This window comes from Micromesistius poutassou (assembly GCF_964030765.1).
Source record: "Micromesistius poutassou genome assembly, chromosome: 24".
Classification (NCBI taxonomy): domain Eukaryota; kingdom Metazoa; phylum Chordata; class Actinopteri; order Gadiformes; family Gadidae; genus Micromesistius; species Micromesistius poutassou.
The window spans coordinates 410804-424554 of NC_140294.1; the positions used below are offsets into that span (position 1 = coordinate 410804).

General features: G+C 55.2%; 4 protein-coding genes across 5 annotated transcripts in view; 3 read left to right on the forward strand and 1 right to left on the reverse strand.

Moving 5' to 3' along the window:
- LOC311369621 (caveolae-associated protein 2-like) overlaps positions 1 to 1206 on the forward strand; it is a 6554-nt gene extending 5348 nt beyond the window's left edge. The window contains exons 5-6 of the mRNA XM_084487842.1: positions 1 to 104; positions 246 to 1206. The exon at positions 1 to 104 is cut by the window's left edge and continues 67 nt beyond it. Of these exons, the coding sequence (XP_084343968.1) occupies positions 1 to 104; positions 246 to 626 (485 nt within the window). The 3' untranslated portion in view covers positions 627 to 1206. The remainder of the gene's footprint in view (positions 105 to 245) is intronic.
- A 936-nt stretch (positions 1207 to 2142) lies between these two features.
- Positions 2143 to 3775, reverse strand: arl11 (ADP-ribosylation factor-like 11; the record flags this gene model as incomplete). Its single annotated transcript, XM_084487860.1, has 5 exons — positions 2143 to 2271; positions 2814 to 2991; positions 3188 to 3303; positions 3487 to 3552; positions 3731 to 3775. The coding sequence occupies 5 exons, from the start codon at positions 3773 to 3775 to the stop codon at positions 2143 to 2145; spliced, it is 534 nt and encodes a 177-aa protein (XP_084343986.1).
- Positions 3776 to 5655: 1880 nt separating this feature from the next.
- Positions 5656 to 8004, forward strand: eef1b2 (eukaryotic translation elongation factor 1 beta 2). The gene is made up of 7 exons (XM_084487857.1): positions 5656 to 5831; positions 6509 to 6631; positions 6812 to 6968; positions 7151 to 7217; positions 7324 to 7449; positions 7691 to 7758; positions 7869 to 8004. Exons 1-7 carry the CDS (start codon positions 5752 to 5754, stop codon positions 7953 to 7955), a joined length of 708 nt encoding a protein of 235 aa, XP_084343983.1. The 5' UTR covers positions 5656 to 5751; the 3' UTR covers positions 7956 to 8004.
- Positions 8005 to 9035: 1031 nt separating this feature from the next.
- Positions 9036 to 13520, forward strand: zdbf2 (zinc finger, DBF-type containing 2). Of its 2 annotated transcripts, none has more exons than XM_084487819.1 (8): positions 9036 to 9512; positions 9615 to 9774; positions 10051 to 10127; positions 10299 to 10456; positions 10545 to 11157; positions 11543 to 11946; positions 12037 to 12205; positions 12484 to 13520. In XM_084487819.1, exons 2-8 carry the CDS (start codon positions 9723 to 9725, stop codon positions 13378 to 13380), a joined length of 2370 nt encoding a protein of 789 aa, XP_084343945.1. In that variant the 5' UTR covers positions 9036 to 9512; positions 9615 to 9722; the 3' UTR covers positions 13381 to 13520. The 2 variants fall into 2 exon arrangements, with proteins under 2 accessions (XP_084343945.1, XP_084343946.1); XM_084487820.1 differs by having other exon boundaries at positions 9615 to 9735.
- The last annotated feature ends 231 nt before the right edge of the window (positions 13521 to 13751 follow it).

The window sequence follows — 13751 nt, forward strand, 5'->3', positions numbered from 1 at the left end:
AGATCGTCTCCCAGGAGCAGAGGGACAAGATCAAGAAGAGCCTCTCCTCCAATCAGCAGAGGGCATCCTTCAAAGTCCCGCCCCTGTCATTCAGCCTGCGAAAGGTACATTGCGTATCCATATCCATATCTATATACCTACATATCTATATCTATATATCTATATCTACATATTTATATCTCTATCTTTATACCTATATCTATAAAGATATAAATAACACTGTGCCTCTGTGTCTCTCGCCCTAGCCCCGGAGCGGCTCAGAGTCCCAGCCCGCTGAGCCGCAGGCCCCGTCCCAGACCGGGGACTCTCCTCGTACTGAGGCCCACGTCGAGCTCTCTCCTCTGGACATCACTGACGAGGAGCTCACCTTCACGGAGGTCCACTCCCAGCTCGCCCCCGGAGGAGCTGAGGAGCGAGAGGAGGAGAAGGGGGAGGAGGAGGAGAGAGAGGAGGAGAAGGAGAGGGTGGGGGAGATCTCAGGGCTGTCAGAGGGAGTGAGTGTGGAGTACGCCCTCTCTGCTACCCTCCCCCAGGGGAGACAGAGCCCCTCTGCCTGGGGAGAGGTGGAGGACGAGGAGGAGGAGGAGGAGAAGGAGAAAGAGAAAGGAAAGGAGGAGAGAGAGTAAAAGGAGAGGAGAGGATAGAGGAGAGGAGAGGAGGAGGAGAAAGAGAAAGGAGAGGAGAAGAGAGAGTAAAAGGAGAGGATAGAGGAGAGGAGAGGAGAGGAGGGGAGAGGAGGAGGAGAAAGAGAAAGGAGAGGAGAAGAGAGAGTAAGAGGATAGGAGAGGAGGAGAGAGGAGGTATGGACCAGCATCCCGTGAGGAGCCATATGATGTGTGATAGGCCGGTGGTTCAGCCTATCAGGCGGCTCCTAGCTGTCCTGTGTATCAAAGCCTCTGGGGGTCAGAGGTTAACATCAAGTCACTTACTAACTCAACACCGCTTCAACATGTAACCATGAATATAACCCCCCCTACACATGCACACGCACACACACACACATACACACACCTGTGATGTCGTCCCCTCCCGGTGATGTCATGCCCTCCCGGTGATGTCATAACCTCGCTGTGATTTCATGACCTCGCTGTGATGTCATGACCTCGCTGTGATGTCATGACCTTGCTGTGATGTCATAACCTAGATGTGATGTCATGGCGCTGTGCCAAAGATGCTGATGTTCACGAGCAGACTAATAAAGTTTATATGCACACAGCTGTCTGCCTCTGTCTCCTCACCACAGGAAGTTAGTGGGCCTCATTACCCTGGCAATCCAGAGTTCTCGCGAGAGCACAATATGAATTTGCCCAGAGAGTCACTTTGGGAACGAGCAATATACTCACTCCCCGATTCCCCTGGATCCGAACATCACTCAATCAATCACACGTGTATCTGATATAGGCGGGCCAGAAGCGAGCTAAACAGATAGACAGTGCTTCACTCAGTAAACATTGCAAGATGGCTACGGATGAACACCAGTTGTTTGAAACGGCTTTAGCCGCTACAATAAAAGAGTTAGACTTGGCTTTTCCTCTAAAAGAGGAACAGAAGACAGCACTTTCCTTTGCTAGAAGGACGTTTTGCTGTTTTACCGACCGGATACGGCAAGAGTCGAATCTATCGGTTAACTCCGCTGGTAGCTTAGCGTATGGGGCTCTGGATACGTCACCCCTTGTAGTCTTCTGATTGGTCGTAGTGTTATCCAATGCATTCAGTGATGTTTTCAAATGCATGCTTGGTGGGCCATTTTCATTACTCGTTGCCAGACCCTACAGCTTCTAGATGTGGCTCTGGATTTCCAGGCTAGGGAAAGCGTGGGTCAAAGGTTGAATATCAGATGCATTGCACTACACACACACACACACACACACACACACACACACACACACACACACACACACACACACACACACACACACACACACACACACACACACACACACACATACAAACAAACAAACAAACAAACATACAAACAAACTATAGAACAGAAGACAGGATGTCCTTTATTTTGAAAGTCAAATCAGGAAATAAATACAAACAGACCCACAAATACATCCCATCAAAACAATGTCTGCCTCCTCCTCACACCTTCACCCTCCTCCTCTCCTCTACTCTCCTCCTCCTCTCCTCCTCCTCCTGCTAGCTCTTCTTGATGAGCTTGGCCACAGAGAGGAAGGCCTGCTGGAGCCCCAGCCCCTGCTGCCCGCTGCAGCTCTGGATCTCCCAGCGCCGGTCCTGGTACGAGTCGAGCTCCAGACCCCGGGACACCTGGAGCACAGGGAGGGGTCAGGGGTCAGGGTCACGGGTCACCTCTCGTATGGTCAGGGGTCAGGGGTCAGGGTTAGGGGTCAGCGGTCAGGGTCACCTCTCGTATGGTCAGGGGCCAGGGGTCAGGGTCAGGGTTAGGGTTAGGGGTCAGGGTCAGCGGTCAGGGTCACCTCGAATGGTCAGGGTCACCTCTCGTATGGTCAGGGTCAGGGTCACCTCTCCTATGGTCAGGGGTCAGGATCAGGGTTAGGGTTAGGGTCAGGGTCAGGGTCACCTCTCGTATGGTCAGGGTTAGGGTCAGGGTCACCTCTCGTATGGTCAGGGTCAGGGGTCAGGGTCAGGGTCACCTCTCGTATGGTCAGGGTCAGGGGTCAGGGTCAGGGTCAGGGTCACCTCTCGTATGGTCAGGGTTAGGGTTAGGGTCAGGGTCAGGGTCACCTCTCGTATGGTCAGGGTCAGGGGTCAGGGTTAGGGTCAGGGTCAGGGTCACCTCTCGTATGGTCAGGGTCAGGGGTCAGGGTTAGGGTCAGGGTCAGGGTCACCTCTCGTATGGTCAGCGTGCCGTCCAGGTCCTTCTTGTTGGCCAGCACCATCAGAGGGACGCCGCTGAGCTGCTCCTCAGACAGCAGCCGCCTCAGGGCCGTCCGGGCCTCCGGCAGGCGGCCGCCGTCGCTGCTGTCCACCACGAAGACCACCGCCCTGCAGTGGTCCAGGTACAGCCTCCACACACACACATTATGCACACATTATACACACACATTATACACACACACACACACACACACACACACACACACATTATATACACACCACACACACACATTATACACACACACATTATATACACACACATTATACACAGTACACACACATACATTATATACACAACACACACACATACACACACCCCACAGACCTCCAGTTGGTCCTCATGGGCCGCTGCCCCCCCACGTCCCAGAGGGTCAGGGACTCCTTCTGGTCCAGCTCCAGAGTCCCCACATTGAAGCCCACCGTGGGAGAGGTCTCCATCAGCTGGGTCAGGGGTCAGGGTCAGAGGTCAAGGTCAGAGGTCAGGGTCAGAGGTCAGGTTCAGGGGCTCATCATTTATCACACTAGCACACCATTGACTGATTGGCGGAGAGTCCTACAGCGCAGGCCTCTGATTGGCTGAGTGTCCTACAGCGCAGGCCTCTGATTGGCTGAGTGTTCACTCACCTCTCCTGTGAGGAGGCGGGTCAGTAGAGTAGACTTCCCTGAGGAATCCAGGCCCATCAAGACCACCTACACACACACACACACACACACACACACACACACACACACACAGGGTATGAGAGCAGAGCGGGGGGGCTGTGCCATGAGGCCTGGGTGGTGGTTACCTGGGGGGGGTCACCTGGGGGGGGAGGTTACCTGGGGGGGGTCACCTGGGGGGGGGGGTCACCTGGGGGGGGGAGGTTACCTGGGGGGGGTGTTTGGGGGCGGAGCGGGTCAGCAGCTGGCCCATGGCTCCAGGTCCTCCTCTCTCCAACAAACACTGAGGAGAGAGCAGACAGACAGACAGACAGACAGCCGGGGAGTCAGGTAGACAGGGAGTCAGACAGAAAGAGAGACAGACAGGCAGGAGGAGAAACAGACAGACAGGAAGGGAGGGAGGGAGGGAGTCAGTCAGACACATGGACAGGCAGGCAGAAACACTGACAGAAAGACATACGGACGGACAGACAGACATGCGAAAGACCAAAAGTCAGATAGACAGAGAGAAAGACAGAATGACAGACCGTCAGAGAAACAGACAAGAGAGACAGGCAACCAGTAAGACTCACGGTCAGACAGACGACGGGTCGACAGGCAGGAGGACAGATAGACACGCAGGTGGACAGACTTCACCTTCTTAGTTTGGACTGGAAACTCAGCTCCAATCAGGGGTTGGCCTGGCCGGCCTGGCAGCCAATCAGAGGCAGCGAGGTGAAGGCGGGACCGGGAGGACTGCATTTCTTAAACTTGTCTCTCTCTGTCTCTGTAGTTACGGGCCGACCGACCGGTTTAGTGAGTGAGTGAGTGCGAGAGCGAGAGCGAGAGCGAGAGAGAGAGAGAATCACTTCACTCCACTCTCCCAGCATGCATCTTACTTTGTTTAGATATTGTGTATTTGGGTATTGAGTTGTGTTACACTATAACATCCACATTGAGCTGTGCTAAGCTATCCATTGAGCAGTTTGTATGTGCTAAGCTAACATCCATTGAGCAGTTTGTATGTGCTAAGCTAACATCCATTGAGCAGTTTGTATGTGCTAAGCTAACATCCACAGAGCAGTTTGTATGTGCTAAGCTAATGCTGCTATTCATTTGTATGGTACGCCTGCCCGTACGAGTCGTAAGGTGTAAATCTCCCAGCTTTCTTGCGGCATTTCACTGAGAAACGCCCCCTTTGGGTCGGTCCCACTCGTAGTTCTGAGAGTAGACCGAGTTCAGTGAGGCCGACCGTACGACTCAACAAAAATGGCTGCGGCCGTAAAGAGATGTCCTTTCTTTGTATTTGTGCCACGTTGGTCATTTTAATGTAGATTTTAAATGTTATTACACACTTGATTACATTGCTACTGTATTCCGGTCACCAATGTATGCATTGCATGGTCTTGCTGTGCGTGCAATACAGTGTAAAGTTGTGTCGTTTGTTTTCGAGCTGGTTTGCTAAAGAGGCTTTTCATGGTGTCTTTGCTAAAGAGGTAGCTGACAATGCCTAGCCAATGAGAAACGGGAACGCTAGAAGTGCTGCAAGCCAGGAAATTACGTCACGCAGGTTGGATGTACCAACATGCCATGCAAATGGATAGCAGCATTACATCCATTGGCTGTTTGATTGTGCTAAGCTGACATCCATTGGCTGTTTGTATGTGCTAAGCTAACAGCCATTGTCTGTTTGTATGTGCTAAGCTAACATCCATTGGCTTTTTGTATGTGCTAAGCTAACATCCATTGGCTGTTTGATTGTGCTAAGCTAACAACCATTGGCTGTTTGATTGTGCTAAGCTAACATCCATTGGCTGTTTGATTGTGCTAAGCTAAGCTATGTTCGACTGCCTGTTGGCGGCAGCAGATCTCTAATGTATGGAGATCACTAACAGAAGAAGATGAGGAGTCCCACCCCCTCCTTCTCTCCTCCTCCTCCTCCCCTATATAGACCCTCCTTCTCTCCGCCCCCTCCTCCTCCTCAGCTATAAAGACCCTTCCTTCTCTCCTCCTCCTCAGCTATATAGACCCTCCTTCTCTCCTCCCCCTCCTCCTCCTCAGCTATAAAGACCCTTCCTTCTCCCCTCCTCCTCAGCTATATAGACCCTCCTTGTCTCCTCCCCCTGCTCCGCCTCCTCTATAAAGGCCCTCCGTCCCTCCTCTTTCGCTCCTTCGCTGCTCCTCCGCGCCGTCTCCACGTGTCCTCCACGCCATCTCCTAGTTCCTCCCGGTTCCTCGCCCTCCGTCGCTATGGGTTTCGGAGACCTCCGGTCCCCCGCGGGCCTCGCACTGCTGGACGGGTTCCTCGCGGACCGGAGCTACATGGAGGGGTCGGTGCATGCGCAGTAGAGCTACTTCTACCAAGACGTACTCTAGATTCTACCTTTTTTTATTACTACATAGATGTAATGTAGTTTATTATATATCGATATTTCTATAATAAAGATGCATTATATCTGTTTAGTGTATCTATCATTATAATCTAGATGTCTTAATCTCCGCATGGATGGGCTAACGGTTAGCGTCTCGAGCCGTCAGTTAGCGTCTCGAGCTAACCGGCAGCGCCATGTTGTCTTGGCAGCGGCTAGTTGTTAGCATAGATGGCTTAGCATGACTTCTGGCAGTAGCACCACGTTCAGGGGAACTCGTGTTTTGGTTAAACTCGTTAGTTTTGCGACGCATTCCAACTGCGAGTTTGAGTTGGCGCTGCCCCCGGAGCTAACCATGCTAACCACTCGTGCTAGTAGCTACCCTTGGGCCATGTGATGACGCGTCCTGCAGAAGCGGGCGCAAATGAATGACGAGTGCATGAATGATGCCGCGTTCAAGTCATGGACCGTCGGGAGACTCATGGTGTCTCCTCCACATGGACAGCTGAGCTCCTCCAGTTGGTATCTGGTGTCCATGTTGCTGTGAAGACCCCTCAGGGCTGGTGTTGCGGGGGGCCCCCTGGGCTCCAGGTGTTGCCAGGGGCCCCCCAGGTGTTGACGGGCCCTCTCGTCCACAGCTTCGTGCCGTCCCAGGCTGACGTGGCGGTGTTCGAGGCCTTGGCCGGCCCCCCCCCTGCCACGCTGTGCCATGCCCTACGCTGGTACAACCACATCAAGTCGTTCCAGAAGGAGAAGGGGAGGTAAGCGCCACTGGGGGTCCCGTGGGGGGGGTGTCCCGGGGGATGATGATCTTCTTTTAACCATCTTTCGTCTGATTCTGTGCTGACTCCTCATGTCTGACCCCGCCCCCTCATGGGGGCCTGGTCGTGACCCTGACCTCCCCCCCCTCTGACCTCTGACCTCTGCCCTCCCCCTCCCAGCCTCCCCGGGGTGAAGAAGCCCCTGGCCCAGTACGGGCCGGCAGGCGTGGCCGACAGCACCAAGGCCCCCGTTGGCCGCCCGGCCCGCCCCGCAGACGACGACGACGATGATGATGATGACGATGACGACCTGGACCTGTTTGGCTCTGACGAAGAGGTGGGTCTCGGTAACCAGGGTAACCAGGCGTTTCAAGGGGAGCCTGTGATGATCTTAAACCATCTTTCGGCTGAGTCCGTGATGACATCATTATGACCTGAGGCTCCCCTGGACTGGCCCTTTGCTAGGTGATGGCCCGGTGCTAGGTGACGGTCCTGATTGTTGACCTCTTTCTCCTCCAGGAAAGCGAGGAGGTGGCCCGGATCAAAGCCGAGAGGCTGGCAGAGTACGCCGCCAAGAAATCTAAAAGTAGGTGACACGCCCCCCCACTCAGACCTCCACCTGGACCGTGACCTGGGTGAAGTGCTCCTGGACGGCCCCCTGTGACCCCCACCCCTCCCCCCCTGTGTTTCAGAGCCAGCGCTGATCGCCAAGTCGTCGATCCTTCTGGACGTGAAGCCTTGGGATGACGAGACGGACATGGCCAAGCTGGAGGAGTGCGTCCGCACGATACAGCTGGACGGCCTGCTGTGGGGACAATGTACGGACCACACACATGCATGCGCACACATGTACACACACATATGTGCGTGCACGTACGCACATGTACACAGGAGCCTGTGATGTTTTCATACCATCTTTCGGCTGAAACCGTGATGACATCCTTATGACCTGATGGCTCCTCACCTAGACCCCATGACCTCCTAGAGACCCCATGTGGGGACTCTAGACCCCATGACCTTCTGGCTGACCCATGACCTGACTGTCTGTTGTCTCTGCAGCTAAGCTGGTGCCAGTGGGCTACGGCATCAGGAAGCTCCAGATCGGGTGTGTGGTGGAAGATGACAAGGTGAGTTAGAGGGAGTCGGACGGGGGGAGGGGCAGTCGGATGGGGGAGAGGGGGGCCTGTATGTCCTGGGGTCTGTCTATGTCCTGGGGTCTGACTGTCTCCTCTTCCAGGTAGGAACAGACATCCTGGAGGAGAGGATCACGGCGTTCGAGGACTACGTCCAGTCCATGGACGTAGCGGCCTTCAACAAGATCTGAACCCCAACCCACCCCCACCCAAAGCACCAATAAAAGCTCTTTTCAAACACTGGTCTGGTTATTTGTCCTGGAGGGTCTGGAGATCCAAAGAGACCATTTTGCATAGGAAATTTCCTTTCCTAAGGCGATGACCTGGAAGTACTTGGAGGAAAGGTTGTTTGAGTTCTAAAAATGCTTAGGAAAGGAGCCTTGATGCATCCTTTAACACTCTGTTAGCATAGTTTACTCCTGACCAACCTTTCCCAAAGGAAATGAGTTATTGGCATCCCATAATTGTTGACTGGCAATATATTTATATTTATATTATATAATATTTAAAGAAACAGGCCAACTAAATTTACTGTTTGAGAAGACTCATGAGATGCGGTGAAGAGGAGAAAATTGATAATGGCTAGGGATAAATACCAATTCCATAAATATTTGAATTGAAATTAATTACTTTATTGCTGGTTAAAAAGCACATACACCATAAGGAAACGCCAACCTTACATTTAAGAGACTACTGGGGCCAGTTATTTCAACATAAGTTTAGCCTCGTTTTTTCACATGTGAATTGGGTTTCAAGTGGCCTAAAACGTTCCCATTGGCCAAGTCTGACCTAAGTGATTCTCACTGTTGGCATAACCTTATTGAAATCAATTCAAGAACGCATGGATCAAAAGAGCGCTTGTTGTAGTCCATCTTCGGAAAATTGTGGTTCCACGCTGAAGACGCTAGAGGTCAGCAATACCCGCCGTCACGCAATGACGTCGGTTAGGAAAAGTACAGTCGGATTCATTTTAAACAGTGCTGTCCTATGTTCGAAAGGAAGCACCTTTTCATCTCTCCTTGACCCGATGACGTTTTCCATAAAGACATAAAGGTGCATAAAGGAGATTTGACTATTGGTAGAGAGCCCCTGGGTGAGTTCCTCTGTCAGGAAGATCAAAAGGACACCCAACACGTCCTGGAGGGGGTGGGTCTACCAGCCCAGAGACGGTTCCTGGCCTAGGGCCACGGGGGTCTGACCGGTTCAGGGGGGTCTGACCGGTCCCAGGGGGTCTGTCTGGTCCCGGGGGGTCTGACCGGTCCAGAGGGGTCCCCTGGACCGTCGTTACACCGGGACCACGTGATGAAGCAAGTCTGTCAACATCAGGTGGGTCCTGACGTCACGTAGGGGGTGTGTCGTCCATGTCAGGTGGGTCCTGACGTCACGGGAGGAGAGCGGAACATAAACACGAGCCGATACCGAACGGAGTCGGAACGGAACCGTGAGAGGAGCCGTAACGCGCTGGTCCTCCGAGGAGGTCCTGGTCTCCGGTGTGGACCCGGGGCGGTACCGACGGAGGACGGTGCGAATCCGGGATGGTCCCGACGGGAGGACGGTGCGGACCCCGGGACGGTTCCGACGGGAGGACGGTGCGGACCCCCTGCTCCTCTTCGAACAGCTGAACAGCTGAAACTCCTCGCCCTGTCAGCCAATCACGGCTCGAAGCTCTGCGCACGCTCAGTGATGGAACGGCGTGTTATTAAATAAACACCAATTAACACGAAAAAGCTTCAGTCTGACCCGAACGAGTAATATACACACACACACACACACACACACACACACACACACACACACACACACACACGGTTTAAAGTCGGTGATCAATAAAGTTGATTGTGTTCCTCCAGATCGTCGTCATGGGCCCCCTGGTCCGGTCCCATCCTGGTTGCTATCGGTTACAACACATCCAATAATAGGTGGTGAAGAAGAGAGGCCACGCCCCTCATGACCTGAGCATGTCTGCTGAAGGCGAGAGACCCGATCTATATCTATACATCTATATCTACTGTACGCTATTTCTATACATCTGTATCTAGATCTACTGTACTCTATATCTATACATCTATATCTAGATATACTGTATTCTACATTTACTATATTCTATATCTATACATATGTTTTATATACTATAGCCTTTATATATGTACTATATTCTATATCTATGTACTATATCATTTATCGTATATCTGTGGGTCTACCTGTCTGTCTCTCTACCTGTCTGCCTGTCTGTCTACCTGTCTGTCTGTCTGTCTGTCTCTCAACCTGTCTGTCTGTGTGGAGCAGGTATGGAGGAGCGTCCTGGGACTTCGAGACACGGATACTGTGGCTACTGCAGCGTGGTCTACACCAGACTGGACCAGGTAGTGGACTACTGTACCCTGGTCTAGTCTGGACCAGCTATTGGACTACTGTACTCTGGTCTAGACCGGACCAGGTATTGGACTACTGTACCCTGACCTTTTCTCTCTCTCTGTCTCTCTCTCTCTCTCTCTCTCTCTCTTTCTCTCTCCCCCTTCCTGTCTGTCTCTCAGCATGTCTCCAGCTCCCGTCACATGGCCCGGGTGCGTCTGTCCTCCAGAAGCTCCGCCCTCAGAGGCTCCGCCCACAGAGGCTCCACCCTCAGCAGTCTGATGGAGCGTTTCTTGGAAGACGTCCTGCTGCACCACCCGGACCGCTACGCTGACTCAAGGTACCACCCCCTCCCCCCCTCTCTCCCCACTCCCCCTCTCTCTCCCTCCCCCTCACTCCCCTGACTCCTCCTCCTCTGTATGTTTCAGCCCCCCCCATGCAGATCTCCCCCACCCCTCCTCTCCACTGGTCACGAGGGCGGAGCCTCCAGTGCCCAGCGTCTCCGATGGTGACGGCCGGTCACTAGGGAGCCAGGACCCCCTGTCAGGCCCCCCAGCGCCCCCCCACAGCCAATCAGAGAGGCTGCTGTTTGGGGAGGCGGTGCTTAATGAGTCCTCTTCACCAATCACAGAGCACGACACAAGACAGTCACCTGAAGACGCGCCCCTCCCACACTCACTTGTCTCCGCCCCCTCCTCGGTTCACAGGAAGTGCCACAGGAAGACAGAGCGAAGGAGAAAACCTTCCTCCTCCTCTTCCTCATTCTACGCCCCCCTGCCTGGCCCCTCCCCCCTACCGGGCCCCTCCTCCCCCCTACCAGGCCCCGCCTCCCCCCTGCGGGGCCCCTCCCCCCTCCTCTCCAGGGGGTCTGGCTGTAATCCTCCTGGCCCCTCCCCCCTGCCCGGCCCCTCCCCCCTCCTCTCCAGGCGGTCTGGCTGCAGTCCCCCCGGCCCCCTGCAGGGGGGGACGGAGAGGTTCTACTTCGGCTCGTCTGATTCCCAGAGGACGGGTGTGAGCGACTCCTGGGACACAGCTGTACAGGTACGACCAGGTAACATGAGACACACCTGTACAGGTACGACCAGGTAACATGAGACACACCTGTACAGGTACGACCAGGTAACATGAGACACACCTGTACAGGTACGACCAGGTAACATGAGACACACCTGTACAGGTACGACCAGGTAACATGAGACACACCTGTACAGGTACGACCAGGTAACAGGAGACACACCTGTACAGGTACGACCAGGTAACATGAGACACACCTGTACAGGTACGACCAGGTAACATGAGACACACCTGTACAGGTACGACCAGGTAACAGGAGACACACCTGCACAGGTACGACCAGGTAGAAGGAGACCTGTTAAACCGCTTGGCGCAGCGCTGCCTCCTTCATCAGCTTCTTCTGTCTCTTCAGGCGGCCTTAAACAGCAGGGGGCCCCGCCCACCCACCCAGCTGGGCCAATCAGAGGCCTGGAAGCTCACCTGTCTGACAGAGAGCCAGGTGAGGCTGGACCACCAGGTGTACGCCCAGCAGCTAGACTCCGCCCTCAGGACCCTCCCAGCGGACAGCGGGTGGAGCCAACCTCTAGACTCCGCCCTCAGGACCCTCCCGGCGGACGGTGGGCGTGGCCGACAGGCGGGCTACAGGTGTGTCCCCGTCGAGGAGCTGAGGCCCCGCCCCCGCTACATCCCAGAGTCCTTCAGGGGGAAGACGCTGGCCCAGGTGGAGCGGGAGGACCAGGTGAAGGTGGAGGCGCTGGTGCAGCAGTTCAGAGGCTCCGCCTTCCTGTGCTACTTCCAGACGGAGGCCCTGGCCAGGTGAGGTCACCTGGGGGGGGGCCCTCTGTGTCCCTCTGCTGAGCAGCCAGTAGAACGCAAGCTATGGGTTAACGTCCGTGATGTCATCAGATACGGTGGGAGGAGCCAGGCCGAGGGGAGGCGTTGCCGGGACCAGGAAGTGGAGTCAGAGGATGCTGCTCAGCTCCTCCCCTTGTTGGATCACCATGACGACCATGAGACCCCGGCATGCACCAGGAGGAGGAAGACGAGAGCGTTCAGAGTGGCGTCACGATGCCAGGTCACATGACGTCACCTAGAGTCACAGAGCTTGTTATAGTTAGAGCTAGGTCACTATAGTCCTAGTTAGTTAGGTTACGATAGCTAGGGCTTGGAATGGTTTGCTTTAGCTTTAGTTAAGGTTAGCTCTAGTCATACTGTGTTAGCTTTAGTTAAGGTTAGTTCTAGTCATAGTGAGTTAGTTGTAGTTAGTGTTCCTTGTGGTTAACTTTAATCATAGTGAGTTAGTTCTAGTTCTAGTTAGTGCTCCTTGTGGTTAACTTTAGCCTCTCTCATCAGGTGGTCAAAGTGAGTCATGGAACCCAGACCGCTCCATTGGTCGTCCCAGCTGTCTGTCAGCCAGCCCAGCCCCGCCCCCCCCTGCCTCCGGAGGAGGAGGAGGAGGAGGAGCCAGCCAATCAGCCGCGGGTTGGGGGCCCGGAGGAGGGGGAGGGGCGGCTCCCCCCCCACTACTCCGCCCTGCTGGCCCCCCTGCAGCCCGGCACCCCACTGCTGCTCCTCCTGGGCCCCCCCGCCCGCCAGGCCCCGCCCCCCAGCCCCGCCCCCAAGACCCCGCCCCCCGGCTCCGCCTCTAGGCGCTGCCGGAGGCGGAGCCGGCCGCTGGAGGCGGAGAGGTCGAAGGTCAGGTACCTGCGCCTCCCGCTGCGCTGGTACGACCCGGCCGCCCGCCGGGTGCTGGCGTCGCGCCCCCGCACGCCCCGCAGCAACACGGTCGCCAGGCAACTGTTCAGGAGCCTCAGCCCCGACCTCAACGCCCACGGGAGGGGAGGGGGGGCGGGCGGGAGGGGGAGGGGGAGGAGGAGGAGGAGGGGGGAGGAGGAGGAGGAGGACGACGACGGCGGTGGCACCCCCCCCGGGGTCAAAGGTCAGAGGTCGTCATCAGACCAGACCCCGACCTTCGGGCGCTTCCCACTGGGCACGCTCAGACCGGATCCCCGCGAGCACAGGACGTCCAGGGGGCGTGGCCGCAGGAAAGGGGGGAGGGGTCAGGCCCCAGGGAGGGGGAGGGGCCAAAGGCGGGAGAGCAGGGAGGCTTCGTCCCGCCCTCGGCCCAGGAGGAGAGGCGGGCGGCGGGCTGGAGAACTCAGGAAAGTCCCGGGCTCTGAGGGCCCGCTGGAGGCCTCGGCTCGGAGCCCGAGGGTCCGGAGGAAGACGGGCTGCCCCTGCTGCAGCTAGGAGACACTCTAGAGACTAAATATATTTATCATATAATATTAAATTATACACACAGACAATATATGTATACATATATGTGTATATATTATATATATATATGTATATATTGATATGATCGACCGTAGCACGACGGCGTTCACCTGGAGGTGAAGGCGGGCCGAGTGGAGGTTTTTTTCCCGGCTGGGCGTGGCCCCGGCCTGGCTCCCCGGGGGGGCCCCCCCCGCCTCGCTGGCCCCCCTGCTGCTGGGGGCCCGCTTCTGATGGTTGGCTCTGATGTGAATCGATAAAGTTCTGTTTTTATATGAGGTTGAGAAAATAAAGATGAATTCCTTGGTTAAAGTCCTTGGATTGTGTGTTTCTTGTTGGTTGTA

Coding starts and splice junctions, on each gene's coding strand:
- eef1b2 (XM_084487857.1), top strand. CDS start 5,752: ATGGGTTTCGGAGACCTCCGGTCCCCCGCGGGCCTCGCACTGCTGGAC. Junction 6,969..7,150: donor TGTTTGGCTCTGACGAAGAG/GTGGGTCTCGGT, acceptor TTTCTCCTCCAG/GAAAGCGAGGAGGTGGCCCG. Junction 7,759..7,868: donor GTGTGGTGGAAGATGACAAG/GTGAGTTAGAGG, acceptor CTCCTCTTCCAG/GTAGGAACAGACATCCTGGA.
- zdbf2 (XM_084487819.1), top strand. CDS start 9,723: ATGTCTGCTGAAGGCGAGAGACCCGATCTATATCTATACATCTATATC. Junction 10,128..10,298: donor TCTACACCAGACTGGACCAG/GTAGTGGACTAC, acceptor TCTGTCTCTCAG/CATGTCTCCAGCTCCCGTCA. Junction 10,457..10,544: donor GACCGCTACGCTGACTCAAG/GTACCACCCCCT, acceptor TGTATGTTTCAG/CCCCCCCCATGCAGATCTCC.